The sequence below is a fragment of the Solenopsis invicta genome, chromosome 5, assembly GCF_016802725.1.
Source record: "Solenopsis invicta isolate M01_SB chromosome 5, UNIL_Sinv_3.0, whole genome shotgun sequence".
NCBI lineage: Eukaryota > Metazoa > Arthropoda > Insecta > Hymenoptera > Formicidae > Solenopsis > Solenopsis invicta.
Genome location: NC_052668.1, coordinates 2,573,188 through 2,590,759, shown reverse-complemented (window position 1 = coordinate 2,590,759; position 17,572 = coordinate 2,573,188). Strand labels below are relative to the sequence as shown.

Sequence of the window (17,572 nt, the reverse complement as noted above, 5' to 3'; positions counted from 1 at the left end):
AATCTCGGATCTATCATTATTTCGGATATTCAAATATCCGGATAAACGGATAATTGTCAACCCTACTAATAATATAAGATTTTCAATAAATGTAGCTTCAGTTCTGTGAGTTTAATGAATTTTAATACAAATTTAGTGTTGAAAAGTAAAAATTACATTTGTACATTTATACATTTTAAAAAATTATATATAAATGCGAACACGTTTTTTGAAAAATAAAAAATTATTTACTTCCAATTGTAGCACCTTCATCAGCCAAGCTGGAGTCAGTCGTGCACTGGGAATTTTTCACACATAACTATTAAAATAACAGCAGTTAAAACGCGCTATTGCGGCGCCATATTCCCCTACCAAGAAAGTTTTTTTAGGTGGGGTATAAAAGCGTATAGCATGTACATACTGTACCGACGTACGCAGTGCGAGAAATTTTCCTCGGACGCAAGAGACCCCCCGTGGCTAGTAAGGGTTAATTACTTATTAGAGAAACCAGTTAAGAAAAATTCAGTTAACCTTTATTCAAATTTAATTTAATATTTTATTTAACAACAATTATTCCTTTAAAATAATGATTTGAAAAGATACCTTTTAATATTCAAAATTAATTTAACATTTATTTTATATTAATAATTTGTTAGGGAGAAATTTGAAAAAATTTATTTATTCAACATTAATTTAATATTTACTTATCATTAATTACTTATTTATGTAATAATTTGAGAAAGTATCTTTTAATATTCATTCATCATTTAATTAAAAATAAATATTAATATAAAGTAAATATTAATTTGTCATTAATTTAATATTTAATTTAGATTAATAATTTGTTATAATTGTAATAATTGTTATAATTGTAATGTAATAATTAAAAAGTTTGAGAAAATGTATTTAATATTTATTCATCATTAATATACTTAACTTAGTTATTATTGAAACAATAATTTAACGCCGTGGACAAGCTGTTTTTGGTTGTGCGAATGGTAACAATTTATTATATTCTTACAATCAAGACAAAATTTGTAGAACGTTTTGGACGTACTTGTCCTTCAGCCGTAATAATTTTATATATCTTTTAAGTCAACATTTTTAAATTACTTTACTTGTCATACTTGTTACAAATATAAATTTCTACATGAGCGCCTATCTATATGATGTTGAATTCTGTCCGGCCCTAGTTTTATTCTTTGATGCAACGCAAAAACAGTCTAAATCCATGGTCAACTGTGAGACAACGTCTCGATATTACATGCCTCTCTGTATTAAAATGTATACACTAAGATTAGACAATAATTTAAATAAATAATAATTTAACTGAATAAAAATAATTTAAATAATTTATCGTAAACCCAATAATTTGAATAGACTGACGAATACAATAATAACTTAAACCATTTACGAATAACGTACTGCATGGATAAAAAAAACTATGCTCAGTTGTGTTACGGTTTTGTGCGACGCTAAATACATGATTGAGTATAACGAACTGATCAATTATTACTTTTAAATAATAATTTAAAGTATTTTTTAATATTTATTTAATTCAATATTTACTTTATATTAATAATTTGTTGGAAAGAACGATTTAAAAAAACATTCATTTAACGTTTATTTATTTAACGTTTATAAGATTAATTTAACATTTATTTTATATTAATTATTTATTAGGGAGACAGATTTGGGAAAATATTTATTTAATACTAATTTCATGTTTATATTAATTTTTTATTTCATGTCATAATTTGAAGATAGATTTATTTGAGATTTATTCAATATTATTTTAATATTTATTTAATATTCGTTCATATTTAATTTTTCTACGATTACTGTAACATATTAAGTCACGTATTATTTTAACATTTTTATTTTAATTCAGTAGTTAAAAAACTGTTTCGTTGTTAACGGCTTTTCAGAATTCTAATTGGTTAGAGAAATCGGTTCAAGATAATCTGCTCGGTATTAACATTAAAAGATTCGATGGCTAAAGGTGTTTGCCATCAAATCATATGTAAGGTTATAAATGAAACTCTTTGACCTCGCAATTTTGAACTTATATATGAACTTATAATGTTTTTATTGTACCACATCAAGAAATTCTCGTCCTTTTACTCGATATTACATCGAGTAAAAGAACGAGAATTTCTTGATGTGGTACAATAAAAACATTTATCTTACTAATATTATCATGCAAAAATTTAACTTAGCAGAAATATTGTTTAAGAATGTTAAAGACGCGAATGACTTTAGAAAAAATAGATAGATTAGACAATAAATGGTTACATGGTTTCATTTATAGGCGAAAAATTACTTGTAATGGTGTAATTGCCGATTGGCCGTGGGATAATATTGTTAAAAGAGAAGTTATTATTAAATTGGAAAGAATGAGAAGAAAAGTCTGGGATAAGACCAAGAACAAGTTCAAAATTGCGAGGTCAAAGAGTTTCATTATTACGATGAAAGAGTAAAAAATTAAAGATGAATTATTAATTTGCGATAAACTACGAGTAGAATTAAGAATTAGACCGTACATCAAACGAGTTACACAATGATTTAACTGTTTTATGTACGGATATGTTAAGGCTCACTGTAAAAACAAAGTTAGATATTTTATTTGTGACGAGAATGCCCATGATGAATACAGGAAGCCAGTGTTTATTTTATTTAATGTTAAAAAACTATTTTTCATGATATTAAAATAAATATTTTTTTTATTATTAAAAAAAATATATTTATTTTTGTTTTACTTAATGTTAAAAAACATTTTTAATATTAAAATAAATATGTTTTAATGAAAAAAGGGGGAATTATCTCTTTAATTTTAACGTTTTTAAGAACATTTTTTTTATTACAAAAAATATTTTTTTAAATGTTAAAAAAATATTGCTTTGCTCATTGGCGTAGTTACTTATCTATAAGTGTCGTTTAGTAAAAGTTCCCATAGCCGCTAGCAAGCTGCACAGCACTTTAGTTGGCTGAGACACGTTTTACTTAACGCTCATCAGCATTATTTGTCCTTGTTTAATATTTGGCAAACAACAAAAATGAAACGATTCCATGAGCGTCGCAAGCATTAAGTGAAACGAGTCCCGTGAATGAAATTAGATGCGGAAACGAACTTCGGGCCCCTCACGCGATTTAAAAATGACATTCAAGATCTTTAAATTAGACTAAAGTTAAAAAATTCATATCTAACATTCTTCTTAAAATTTCTTAGAATATACTTTCGCTGCTACCTGCAAAACTGAAATTCAGCTTTTATAAAAACGCAATAAACACTAATAATAGCCAATAATTACCTTACAATACTAAATAGACTGCAACGAAGTAATTTTAACGTTACTCTTAGAATTAAACGTGAATTAAATGAAATATCATGATATCATTTCACGTACCTTGCACGTATCTTACGACTCCCGTCTTTCTTCTATCTAAAAATTGTTTTTTGCAATATTTGATATTTTTTGTAAAAAAAGTTAACGTTATCTGGAAATCTTCCTATCTTCCTATTTGAAAAAGTCCATGTTAAATCGATAGTCGCATCTTTCGAAGTTTATTGTTGCCGCTTTTCCAAAATACTGATTGGTTTTTGCGCTGTGCTTACTTCGCGAGCTATTGTCATCGCAGAAATCACGTTTTGACCAAAGAAATTGTATATATAGAGTGGAAGAGCTAGCCACGAATGCGTGAACTAAATAAAAAGAGACAGAGAACAAGATAACTCTCAATAGTCACAATGCGAGAGAAAAAAATACCTCCCCACTCAGCTACATTTAGCTCAATGCGCGCCCAATATTAGACAAGGATGAAGATGATCCTCTCATATTCTTTCTCTTTCTATTGTCTAACGTTTCTACTTACAGAGGAGCCCCATGCCTATTACACAGGTTGGTTTTGACAGTTATCAAGAATTATGTGTATATCGAGTAAATTTTTAATTTATAATACAATATTAAAAGCTATGTATTGCACGCGTATCGCGCGCCTATTTTGCTAGTCTTAGGGCCAGTTGCACCAACGCCGATTAACTTAATTGCTGATTAAGTGTCAAATGTGATTGGTTATTTCAGGTCAATTCTATTTAACGACAAATGCGATTAGTTAATTCCGATAGAAAAATCAGCCGATTAAGTTAATCAGCGTTGGTGCAAGTGGCCCTTATCCTCCTATTTTTTTGTAAAAGTCCATGTTAAATCGATAGTCGCATCTCTCGAAGTTTATTATTGACGCTTTTCCGTAATGCTGATTGGTTCTCCCGCTGTGCTTACTTCGTGAGCTGCTGTCATTACGGAGATTTTGACAATTATGTGTATCAAGGGTTAATTTGTATATCGGGTAAATTTATAATTTGTAAATTGCAAAAGTTGTGTGTAGCACGCGTCGTTTTACTAGTTTTTATAAAAAATTATGATGATATTGTTCATCGATCTGTTACGTATTTTTTTTTTTTTTTTTTTTTTTATTCAGATATCTTACTTTTTAGCCATTTTGTGAAAAATTAAAGATATTTTTTAATACAAAAACGCGCACACGCTCCTGAGGCAGCATCACATGCATAATCGGCTACCGTACATTAATTATCTTGAAATGTCTATTCTTTCTAATTTTGAATTAAAGAATAAAGTTCTGCTGTGAAAATAGTTATACAAGATTTGATAAAAGATAAATCTCTGTTACACGTCATGAACAGCACAAAATATTAAAAGATGACAAAAAAATGCCTTTCTTAAGCTATCTTTTCGACATCTGGAAATGCCGATGATTACTGCTGATTAATCACCAATCATATGTGTTACGCTACTTCCGGAGCGCACATGCACGTTTTCATATTAGAAATAACTCTTGACTTTAATTTTTTATAATATACCACATAATGAATATAAACTATCAAAATTAAAAAATACATTTTATAAAGGATCAACAATACATTCTGATCAGAATTTCAAGATAGCGTGTTAACTTTTTTTACAAACAAATATCGAATATTGCAAGGAAACCTATAGTTTTGCATATTAAATCTCAATTATTTTGAAAAACTGTTGATGAAATTTGATTTGCGGCATCGTTTTCAGCATCCAGAGATCTATAAAAAACGTCTTATCTCATTTAAAATAATTGAAAGATTTTCTTAACTAGAGTAATTAATATAAAATAAATTTTAATATTTTATGTGTAAATAAACGTTAATACACATATTTTTTAAAATTATTTTAACTGAATAATTAGTATAAAATAATTATTAAATTAATGTTAAATAAACATTTTTCAAATCATTGCAAATAAATTAGTAATACAACATAAATATTGAACAAATATATATTAAATAAGCCTTAAATATTTTGTCTAAATAATTTCAAATATATAATTAAAAAAAAATAAACATTAAAAAACATGTTAAAAAACATTTGTATATTGATCTCTGATTATCTAGAATTTAGTCGCAGGTATCAAGGAAAAAAGCGGCAGATTCGAAACTGGCGCGCGGCGAGTCGAGAATTGACGTCATTGAGGGAGCGCTGCGGAGCTGGTTGAGCTCGTGTCGATTCATTCTCGAAAGTTCCAGAAGCTGGTAGATGGAAAGTTTATATATATATGGACGACGAGGTTACGCGACAGTTTAGTACGATTTGGTACGCGCGCAGGAGCGTTAAGAGTTGTTTGAATTTTTTGGCGATTATTCATTGTCAACTGTCGCAAACCTACGTGTTCTTGTGCTCCGAAACGTGCCCTCGAGGAATAGTCACGCTATAGCGAAAAATAGTAAGTGACAGACAAAATTGCAGGCATAAGGGAAAGAGAAGATTCAGATTTGTCAATCCTCATTGCTGCGACTGCGTTTGTGAATCGATCAGCACGCCTTCAACCATACGTTTGTCTTGTGCGTAGATCTTTTCTCCTCACGTGACGCATCGATCGCGCATCCTCGTGCTTAAAATGTAAGAGATAGAACGGCGACGACAGTGACGGTGATGGTGACTGTACGGTGATGGCAACGACACAGAACTCAATCTAAGGGTGGGGTATTTATTTTTGCGTTGCAGCTCGAATCGCACGAACGAGCGGACATTCGCGTATTCGCGGTCATCATTGCCAGAAATAGATATCGGTGATAGGTACGTGGGTGTGTTGGAGCGCTGGTTCCCGATCGTTCTCCATCTCGAGGTTCGACACGAAAAAAAAAATGGCAGGAAATTCGTACGGCAACGCGGATAGATCGGACTCGCATCGCGTTTCCGTACCCGTGTTCGTATTCATCTCGGCTTTTTATGACAAATGGGATATCAAACATACATGTGTGCGTGAAAGCAAGAGAGTGTGTAAGAGCCATAGCTTAGAGAGAACATGTCGTTCTATCTCTTATTTATCTCGTTTCCTTTGACATCGCGAATTTTATCGTGCTGATAACGAAAATGTGTAGCTAACGCGCACATGTGACATAGATGGTAAACTCAAGTTCTAAACTAATGTACCTCAAATTAAAATAGTAATATCAAAACAAAGAGAGATACACTTTACTAGAAAAGATTTTATACCTTGCACTTTGGAAAAAATAGACACAATCGTTGCTTCATCGATCGTATTATATTTGTTAACCGTTTAAAAGTAAAAATTTAATTTTTACAAGAAAATATTATAAGTATATGTTAATGAAAATTATATACTTATATAAATTGCATTGTAAAATCTATTGCTTTTTTGAAAGTCACATCTCTAAATAAATTAAATGCGTCACATTTTAAAACATTACAAAAATTATAAAAATTTCACAAATTTTTATTATTACATTTAAATATATGTTTAAAAATTTGAGCATAATTCTCTTATCCAATAAACAAAGTAATTTTTAACATTTTGAGAAACATTTCTCACAATGAAAACAAATTGTACAAATATTAAAATAAATGGGATAAATCTATTTTTTCATAAAGAAAAGAATATTTTAGTACTATGAAAAGTGTTTTCTTAATACTAAATAAAATAAAAATAAAAATGTCTTTTAAAGCAAAGTATTCATAATCTTTTTTCTCACCTCTATGAATTTAGCACTATGCTAGAATTATGCCATAATTAAAAAAATTTTTTAATGGTTAGGGTGCTAGTTTAGAGGTTTTTTCTTGGGCATTTGTTTTTTTAGAAATTTTTGAAAGAATGCCATCTAAGCCAAAATCACTATTAATGTTGTTTTACTGACAATGAGTACAGAAATTTATACTTAAATGATAATCTGTGAATACTTAATGTCTATACACACATATATGTATGTGTGTATGTACACACACACACATACACACACACACACACACACACACACACACACACACATATATATCCACTGATAGATCAGTTCAATATATGTTATTGAAAAGATAAAACGTATACAATTGAAGCATATTTTTTATATATATAAATTATATTATTTTTTATTGATTTGTACAAATGTGGAATAGTATCTGGAATAACTTTTCTATTACTCATTTAAATAACACAAATCAGAAAAAAATGTGATACAATAATTAAATACAAAAACTTTTTATTGGTTTATTTTAAATCGTTATTTCAAATAATCAAATAAACGTTTTTTTTTAATTGTTACTTTAAAAAATGATTAATGTAAAATAAATATGTAATTAATATAAAACAAACGTTTTTACAATACAATTTTTACAATAAAGCTTTACATTGTGTAACACAGGTGTACAAAATTTAGAACAGGTCTTGTGCTTTAAACTATGAAAAATATTCTTACGTAGGATTTTGATATGCTTAAAACGACTTTTATATTTTTCCATCCCTCTATTTCTTTAATAATTGCATAAACTGTTTTTTTTTTTACATAATTTTTTTTACTATTTTTTTTCGGTTAAAGAAAAAATGATAATGAGGTATATCTTACAACATTTTACTCAGAGATATTCTTACAATACTGAAAATGTTTTTTCAATACTTATAAATATGTTTTATGCAAACTGCAAATAAAAAACTTTGATAAAATCATAAAAGAACATAGAAAAATAATAAAGTTCAAAATATTAAATCAATTTATGTAAAAGAAAAAATCTTAAAAAGTATTTGATTATTTAGATTTATAACTATATGTTTCTAGTTTCTAAATTTTTATTTGAAAAATTAATTTTTGATTATTAAAAAGTTACTGAATTTAAAGCAAAAATGCATTCCGCGCATTCCACCTGCGACCATGTGACATCCTCTACAACCACCTAATAAAATTAATACCGTACAAATTATTGTTGTGTTAAAATTGTATTATAATACAATTTTATGTAGATGAATTTTTGAACTTATGTTGCCATATTGGATCCGCTATTTTCAATTCAACAATTATAATTTACACAGTAGTAATCGGAGACCTACAAAAATACCAGATATCGATTTTCATATAACAATTTCAAACGTATTTTTTTTTTAATTCTTGTACTTTATATTAAATCTACTATTTTAAATTGCTCATTTTTTACTTTAAATTTGAAATCAGTGACCAAAAATGCCATATGTAACATGTAATAAAGCTTTTGTATAATTTTATAATTTCTTGAACTTTATTTGATGACTGTGCAGATCTGAAAATATGTTACGCATCGTGTAGGTGACGGAATACATCTTTGTTTTAAATTCAGTAACTTTTTAACAAATAATAGAAAATTAATTTTTCAAATAAAGATTTAAATTAGAACTTGCAATTATAAATCTATACAACCAAATATTTTTTAAGATTTTTTTTTTTTTTTTTTTTTTCAAATAATTTGGTAATAATTTTATATTTTGAAATTTATCATTTTTCTTCGTTTTTTTCACGATTTAATCAAAGTTTTTTGTTTGCGATTTATATAGAACTTTTTTATAAATATCAAAAACATATTTTCAGTATTATGGGAACATTTCTGAGTAAAATACTGTAAAGCAGAAACTTCGTTATCATTGTTTTCAGAACGGTAGAAAATAATAAAAAAATTTATTTGAAAAAAATGAAAACAGTTTTTGGCGCATCATGAATGTGTTAAATTGTACAGGGGAGAGTGGGGTAGGTCGGATCTATTTGCAATTTTTTCTCTCTATAAGGTGCAAATAAAGTCCGATCGTAAAACTAAAGATGCAGTTGGAAAGATAATTTAATTCCCTTGATTTTTGCTATAAACCATTTTGACGTATGTCTCAACTATGTTGAACTATAATGAAAAATGTAAAAACGCTTTTTCCAGTCCGATTTGGAACTACTGATTTCAAGTCGGACCATCAACTGACCCATATCGGACACTGCTATTTTTATCAACTTTTAAATAGAATTCTTAAAGATTTTAATATATTTTTTAGAATTGAGTAAAAACAATTTGACAATAAACAATAAGAATTTTATTTAAAGAAAAAACATTTATGACAGTTTATAATTAGACGATTCCCAGTCATGTTATAATATTGTTATTATACAATTAGAGTGGAAATCGATAAAATTCAATTATTCTGAGTCTGATGACTTGTAATATTTTATTAATTTAACATTTGTAGAACTAGATTTGGTCATCAGTGCTACGATTAGGTTGCAATTCCGATGTACATGTCCAATTTGGATAAGAGTCCTTTCAAATTTTGGAACAAATTTTACAATGAACTTCAAAAGTAATCACAAAATAATTTATATTTTTTTATTCTACACTCTTTAATTATTTTAAATCAATTACTTTCCAAAATTTTACTATTTTTTAAATAATTTACAAGGATTTTTTTTTTTTTTAAATACACATGCGAAGACTACAAATGCATATTTGTGTTTATTCTATGAATGTTATGACTTTTGACTATGTAATTATGGACTGCTAGTTGGCCATTTCCTGCTGTCTTCAACATAACGCGCGCCTTCGACGGTTAAATAGCGTGCAATATGCAAAAAATTGAGAAGTCGCATTTCGCCAGTAAAATAGGAAAAAAGAGAGATGGAATATAACATAACATTGTGTTGTTTTATTATACTTAGCAAAGTTTAAAACCATTTGTAATACATAAATGAAATGTGCAAGAAAAAAAAATGCAACTTTGTATTTCAATTTTCTACCATTTAACCGTCGGAGGCGCGCGTTATGTTGAAGACACAACGAAGCATTATGAGAATAGTAAAAGTGGGTGTAATTGGCAGTCCATAGTTATATAGTCAAAGGTTATGACAGAGAACTGCCAAACTACTGTCACATGTTTGGTGTTTTATAAGGATTTTACATTATAAATGGCGTGCAAATCTCTGCTTAACCAGATTTATTTAAATTTAGAAAGTCCTATTTGGAACATGGTCCGATTTAGTACAAACACTCTCCCCTATATAATGTTTTCCCAAGGCATTCTCTTAAACAGTATAAAATAAATATTAAAGATAATTATTTATATTGGCGGACACAGCTCCTACCTTGATCTTGACAATTATAGAGATGACGATACTAAATAACTTTTCTTTATTAATTAATCTGCGATTTTGTCTAGTTTTCGAGATAACTTAAACTTATTTTTAATATTTTGTGTTTTATAAGCAAATGAGGTGGACTTCATTTCGCGTGGAAAGTTGTAAACCCACGTGGAAAAGTACAATCACAGACCTCGTTTTGCCCTTAAGCAGGGGGTAGTGGGATCGACCTCTGCGTGAAATATTGCAAACCGATGTGGAACAATACAATCATAGATCTTGTTTCGCTCCTAAGCAGGGGAAAGAGTGAAATGGGTCCTGCTTCTTGTGGAAAGTCGCAAACCTATGTGGAATAGAACAATTATAGACCTCATATTACATGTAAGCAGTGGAAAGTCAGATCTTGCTTTGTGTAGAAAGTTGTAAATTTGTGTAAAATAGTACACTATCGTATACAAGGTGCCATATAACAAAAATAATGAAATTTCAAAAATGAGGTTTATGTAAGTATATCCTGAAAACTATATAGAACTGCCGATTAATTTATAAAAAAAAGTTCAAAACTCTTACCTATATTAGATATCAAAGTCATTGGAGCTATATCCGTTAATGTAAACAAATATTATACATATAATGTTAATATTGAATAAATATTAAATAAGTGTTAAATGCATTTTTTTTTAAATTATTTCAAATGAATTAATGTAAAATAAGTAATTAATATAAATTGAATATTATAAAGTTGTAATATAACTAATGAAAAGTAAACATTAAAGTCATTTATAAAAAAATCTGTTCATTGAGTAAGTTTAAAAGTTTAATTTTTTGCTTTTAATTTTTACGTAAAATAGCATTTTGTGGTATTTATTCATAAATTTAATAAGAAAATAATACGAATTAAGTTACATTTTTCCATGTGAAGTAAATCTATTAACCAGACAGTAATGATGCAAAATCAAAATTGTTGAATTTTTGAAATAATTTACTATTTGAGATGATCTGATTATATAATTAACTGAAATATAAAGTATAATACGTTACTAATATAAAATTATACATAACACACAAAATACAGTTTTAAATTCCAAAAATAATAAAAGTAAGGGATATTATCTGAATGAATCAATCGGAAAATCTAAAGTGCTTATTTTAATTATTTTAAATAATTCTAAATACTTGTTTTTAGAATTATTTAAAATAATTAAAATAAGCACTTTAGATTTTCCGATTGATTCATTCAGATAATATCCCTTACTTTTATTATTTTTGGAATTTAAAACTACACATTTTTTGTATTTATTACATAAACAATAATTTATTGTTTATGTAATAAATACAAAAAATGTTTTCATAAATACATGTTTCTTAAAATATTTTAAGAAACATGTATTTGTCATGATTAAAGTTTGTCAAGGTAAACTTTAATCTAGTTATATAAAAAAAATTTTTTTAACAATACTTATATTTTTAATAACTTTTGAATATCTTAAAATGTTAAATTACAATTAAATGAAAATATAAAAACATTTAAGATTAATAAATTAATATAGATGATTCAAAAATAAAGTTTGACCTATGAGAGTTGGCGCGAGGTGTTTTTTGTACACATAAAATTTATTCACAATTAGGTATGCTGGTAAAAGCCGTACATTAGACATTGATTAATTTTACAAAGTAGTTTTCTACGAAAAGATACAGACGTTTTGACTTACAATTCGAGTCCATTTTTGTGCATTTTTTTTTATTTCTGTTGAAATCTGAATCTTCTATTATCCAGAAGTATTATTTACATAGATAGATACGTAAAACATTGTTTGCATTTTGCGTACCCATAATATCTAAATTATTTATATTTTCTGCATGAATGTCTAGTTCTGCTTTAAGATTCCTTTAACAATATTATTTTAAAATGTATAAGTTATACAAAGAAAAAAATGCGATTCAGGATTTGGAATTGATTTACATTAAATGGGTATGATATATTACATATTTGGATGATGTTTCAGAAACGGTAGACGAAGGAAATGGGGAAGGACTATTACAAGATACTCGGCATAGCCAAGGGAGCGAGTGACGAAGAAATAAAAAAGGCTTACAGAAAATTAGCCTTGCGATATCATCCTGATAAGAACAGAAGCCCAGGTGCTGAAGAAAAATTCAAAGAAATAGCCGAGGCGTACGAGGTTCTGTCAGATGCGAAGAAGAGGGAGGTTTATGATAAATTTGGCGAGGAAGGTTTAAAGGGAGGCGCCTCGGCCGGCGGAGGTGGAGGAGGTGCTACGTATACCTTCCATGGCGATCCTAGAGCGACGTTTGCTCAATTCTTTGGCTCGGCCAGCCCTTTTCACAATCTGTTTGAGTTCGCTGGTAACCGTGGAGGATTCGCCTTTCATGATGATGACATGGATATCGACGTGGATCCTTTTGGATTCGGTGGCATGGGACCCCCGCGACAAGGTGGTGCCTTTAGATCACATTCGTTTAACTTTGCCAGCCCGAACACTGGTAAAGGAACTGGCAAAGATCGTGCTCAGGATCCGGCCATCGAACACGATTTATACATCAGCTTGGAGGAAATTCTACGTGGTTGCACCAAGAAGATGAAGATATGTAGACGAGCCATACAGCCAGACGGTAGCACCAAAAAGGAAGACAAACTTCTCACCATCAATGTAAAGCCAGGTTGGAAAGCCGGCACCAAGATCACTTTTCAGAAGGAAGGTGATCAGTCGCCGAGGAGGGAACCCGCGGACATTGTTTTTATCATCAGAGACAAACCACATCCGCTATTTAGGAGAGAAGGCAGTGACATTAGATATACTTGTAAACTGAGCTTAAAGCAAGCTTTGTGTGGTACTGTCGTCGAAGTTCCTACGCTAACCGGCGAAAAGATACCTTTGAATCTGACGAGAGAAATTGTCAAGCCGAACACTGTCAAAAGGTTCCAAGGACACGGTCTACCTTTTCCCAAAGAACCGTCGCGGAAAGGCGATCTTCTTGTGTCGTTCGACATCAAATTCCCTGAAACTCTAACGCAAAGCGCCAAGGATATATTGTATGACACGTTACCCAATTGAACTCGTATTATCGACCGAAACACGCGTATGACATAAGAAATATCAACGCAATTTCACATCTTTAATCGGTCCAATCGATGAAAGCATGGATACGTTTTATGTACGTTCTAGTACATGAAGAGATGCCAAGGCATAGTGACAATGACAAGGACGACAACGATGACAATGATGACTGTGACGAAATGATTAAAAACGATTAAACATTTCTGCGATTTGCTCTTAGAGATCAAATCAAAGATAAATATGTATTTACTTCACCATTCAATTTAGTTAAAATTCAGCGACTTGGTGTCTATGTAACGTGATTGGTCTCTAATACAGTTTGGTCAATCGATTAAAGACGTAAAAAATATACAGATATAAATATATTAAATTATAAAATTATTCTAGAGAATCTATTGTATCACTAATTTCATGTGGTTGTCGTGTCTGGATCACTTTGTTTTCTCCACTATACATATTAGGCATATGTGCATGTATGCGTGAGTATGTGTGCGGTATATATGTAAGGTGTGTAAGATAACGCGAGCGCAATGTCAGAGATGTCATCCATTTCATCTAAACGAATTTCAAATTTGTGATGTATTCAGCGATATTAAGCATAGTTATTGAAAAAAAAAGGAAAATGAAAAGGCAAAAACGATAAAACAAAAATTTCATATATTGTAACGACTCTTGTACATTATTTTTATCGTACATACACTTTGTCTAATATAAAGAATTTTTGTTTACATTAAATATCGCAAGACAAACTGACAAATATAGGCTCACGATAGTTTCTGATGTCGAACCAATGTCTCATTATATAATTGCTACTAAGTTTCATGGTTGAGTAATTATTTGCACGCTAAATATGAAGAAATATTAAGTTATACAATACATATAATTCTTTATTGCCCTCGATTTCCGTCCTGCTCCCATAGAAATACGAATATAATCGGGACATTCTTAAAATAGATGGTCGAGTGGATGACGTCACGCTCTCGTCCTATCACTCGAGACATCTCGTACGCGAAAAATCTAGAAAATACGTTTATTCCTTATACCAGGGATGCCCAACCCATCGATCGCGATTTATCGGTCGATTGCAACGTTTTTTTGATAGATCTTTTTTCTCTAATTACGTCTGTTTAAAATCATTATTTTAATTGACCGCAATTAAATAAATTTTTAAAAATATAGCACTTCAAGAATTATTAGAATAGTGTCAACGCAATGTCAAAGATTTCATTAATATTTGCATTATTTTTTACTTTTTTTAAATTTTATTATATGTTCATATTTTGATTTTTATTTTATTTGAATTCTATTGTGAAATTTATAATTTTTATATTAATCTTTTTCTTATTAATTTGTTCATAGTTTTAACACCTATCTCTATTAATATGTTTAATAAACGGTTAAATCATATTTTAATTTTGTACTTTTTCTCTTACACCTTACACATACATAGATCGCAAAGTTGTTCTACTAAAAAAAGTAGCTCACAGATGTAAAAAGGTTGGGCACCCCTGCCCTATATAATTTATCCCTCCTTGTAAGTCACTTTATTTTGGCTAATAATTATAATTTTTCCCATTTTTTCTTTTTATTTTACGTTATATTAACCGATAGATTAAGACAATTCAGATACGGATAGAGGTAACTCAATATAATCTTTGTCGATCCATTCGTCTTCACTAAACGGAGAAGCGATACCGTATGACACGGAAGTTAGCAAAGGTAAACCATCCGGACCTAATGTTAGATACTTAATAAACTGATCAGCAATTTTAAATCGATTGTGCGCATTTTGCGGCCCCAATTCCTCGTTCTCGTTCTCGTACCGATAAACCGACAATTTTTTCCCAGTTCGAAAGCTTTCTGGCAAACAATGATGCTGACGACAGAAGTAATCTTGGCCCTCTTCGGTGTGACACCATGTACCATCCGGAAAGTATGGGTCGAGGCCAAGGTCGTTTAATTCCACACGTGGCGCGTAATACGCGGCAATATCCTTTCGTTGGCAAAATATAGCGCAGGCCATCCACGGTCTGTCAGCTTCGTGTATCGCCTGTAATCCCTTCATTGTTCCATCCAATTTGGATAATTTCTCGCCAAAAAGGCCGCACTTCATTGTGGCGAACTCGTCAATCGTTCTTCGTCTCTTTTTACAAAGTTTCTCATCCTTACATAGAAGTACATCGTAGTACAGCCCCTTGCAATCTCTCGCTATCCCACGATTTCGATTCTCGCAGAATCGTCGTCTGACTCGAGCACCTTTGGATTTTTGCAAGCAACCGCTGCTGCAGGAACCTTCCTTCCATTCGCTCCAATTACCTTTTTGCTTATCGATTAATTCTGGCGATTCGGAAACGGACACGCATTCTCCACCGCGACATTCTCTGCCAAATGCACACCGAGTTCCTTAAAAAATAAAAAAACGAATTAGTTTTGTCGAATGTACCTATTGCGACTAAGGGTGCGATCAAGTTCATAAATGCTTTAAAGCATCTTTTAATAGGTCAATTTATAAATTTCTTTGTTTTGATTGGTTAATGAAATTCCAGATACTCAAATAATTGTAAGTTGTCAACAATTTACTACAAATATTTTCATTATACTTGGTAAAAATTTATTTATACACAATTATACATAATTACGGGTAATTGTCAGCAAAACAACAGAAAGGAATAAATATCTTTTTTTGTCAGTACGTTTTTGCTAACTGTTTTCAAAATATTATAATGACAAATTCTCAACGAAACTTATCAGCAATATACTTATCATAGATTGGCTGCAATAAATGTTCTACAATTGTTCAATAAAGAAACTCACAAGGGGAGTTCTTGAGATGTATTTCACCGATTTTACTAAAATTTCATGGGTGTGTAGTATTTATTCACACCTTTACAGTAGTAAAGCCGTTTGTTACAAAACTTAGGCATTCTCGAGAAAATAACGATTAAATATTTCCAGCATCTATTAGTACCGTTACAGCAGAACGATTGTCGATTAAGCGATGTAGAATAGGGCGTTAGGACGTCGACTGGTACGTTTGAGGTCCTAGGTTCGATCCCAACGGCTAACTTTTTTTAAATTGTTATATGTAATTTTTTAACTTTTTTTAATTATTTAACGTAAAATGTTATTTTACAAAATCAAGAAATAAAAATGCTCTTTAATATTAATTAAATTAAAATTTTTTATGAAGACAGAAAAATATATTTGCAATAAAAATTTACAATGACTGTTTTAAAAACGTCAAAATAAATGTTTCAATCTAGACCTTACGACGCTCTTTTGTTTACGAAACTCCTTGCTTAAAATATGAAACACAAGAATTAAACGTTTAAAAAATAAAAATAATAAATATATTTACAATAAAAATTTACGACTGTTTTACAATTAGTTTACAGCTTTTAGGGTGATACTTATTGTAAAAAAAATTAACAAAGGTTTATTGCACCATGCACATACACTAATCATTAACTTTTCATATGCAGTCTTTACATTTCATTTGATTAAGAGAATTTGAAAAATGAACTCCGATAACATTTTTAAAAAGACTTCTTTCATTTGTTATTTGAGATGAAAATTATGCATATTTTAACATATCACAAACGATTGGTGCGCTTAATTGATTGTGAACTAAAGAATGTATTTTAATAGCATCCTCTTGATTAGCTATTTCTCTATTGTTTTTAAGCAGATAAGTATAATTTTATAATTTTTTGATAAAATTTTTAACCTGTCTGTAAAAATATACGTCGTAAGACTGCCATAAAGGAGTACACTTTGGTGGAATAATTTTTATTTCACCAGTTGGAATATTATCGTCATTTACAAAAATTTCATCATATATTTGTGAACTTGTTTGATCACCTCAAAAATCTATTATTAATAAAATCTTTTCCTTTTTTACATATGGTTGCAATATTTCTTTTAAGAAGTCTCTATAAATATTCATAGTTAATTTTCTTGATCTAGAGCATTTGACAATGACATTTCCAAAATCAGCAACAAGAGCATCAACTTGTTTCTATATTATAGGACCAAATTTGTCTCCAGTTTCTTGTAATCAAAGAAACACTTTTGGTACAAGTTTTCCTGAACAAGT

General features: G+C 29.8%; 2 protein-coding genes across 7 annotated transcripts in view; one reads left to right on the top strand and one right to left on the bottom strand.

The window, feature by feature from the left end:
- The first annotated feature begins 5,501 nt into the window (after window positions 1-5,501).
- On the top strand, window positions 5,502-14,345 carry LOC105199754 (dnaJ protein homolog 1). 6 transcript variants are annotated; one of them, XM_026139298.2, is made up of 2 exons: window positions 5,502-5,751; window positions 12,403-14,345. In XM_026139298.2, the coding sequence occupies exon 2, from the start codon at window positions 12,421-12,423 to the stop codon at window positions 13,471-13,473; it is 1,053 nt and encodes a 350-aa protein (XP_025995083.1). In that variant the 5' UTR covers window positions 5,502-5,751; window positions 12,403-12,420; the 3' UTR covers window positions 13,474-14,345. The 6 variants fall into 6 exon arrangements, with proteins under 6 accessions (XP_025995083.1, XP_025995086.1, XP_025995084.1 ...); XM_026139301.2 differs by lacking the exon at window positions 5,502-5,751 and adding an exon at window positions 5,758-5,869; XM_026139299.2 differs by lacking the exon at window positions 5,502-5,751 and adding an exon at window positions 5,873-6,006.
- Window positions 14,135-17,572, bottom strand: part of LOC113004833 (A disintegrin and metalloproteinase with thrombospondin motifs 3) — a 122,825-nt gene continuing 119,387 nt past the window's right edge. Inside the window, exon 5 of the mRNA XM_026139297.2 lies at window positions 14,135-15,879. Within this exon, the coding sequence (XP_025995082.1) occupies window positions 15,089-15,879 (791 nt within the window). The 3' untranslated portion in view covers window positions 14,135-15,088. The remainder of the gene's footprint in view (window positions 15,880-17,572) is intronic.

What these genes read in the sequence shown, in the direction of transcription:
- LOC105199754 (XM_026139298.2), top strand. Translation starts at nt 12,421, where the DNA reads ATGGGGAAGGACTATTACAAGATACTCGGCATAGCCAAGGGAGCGAGT.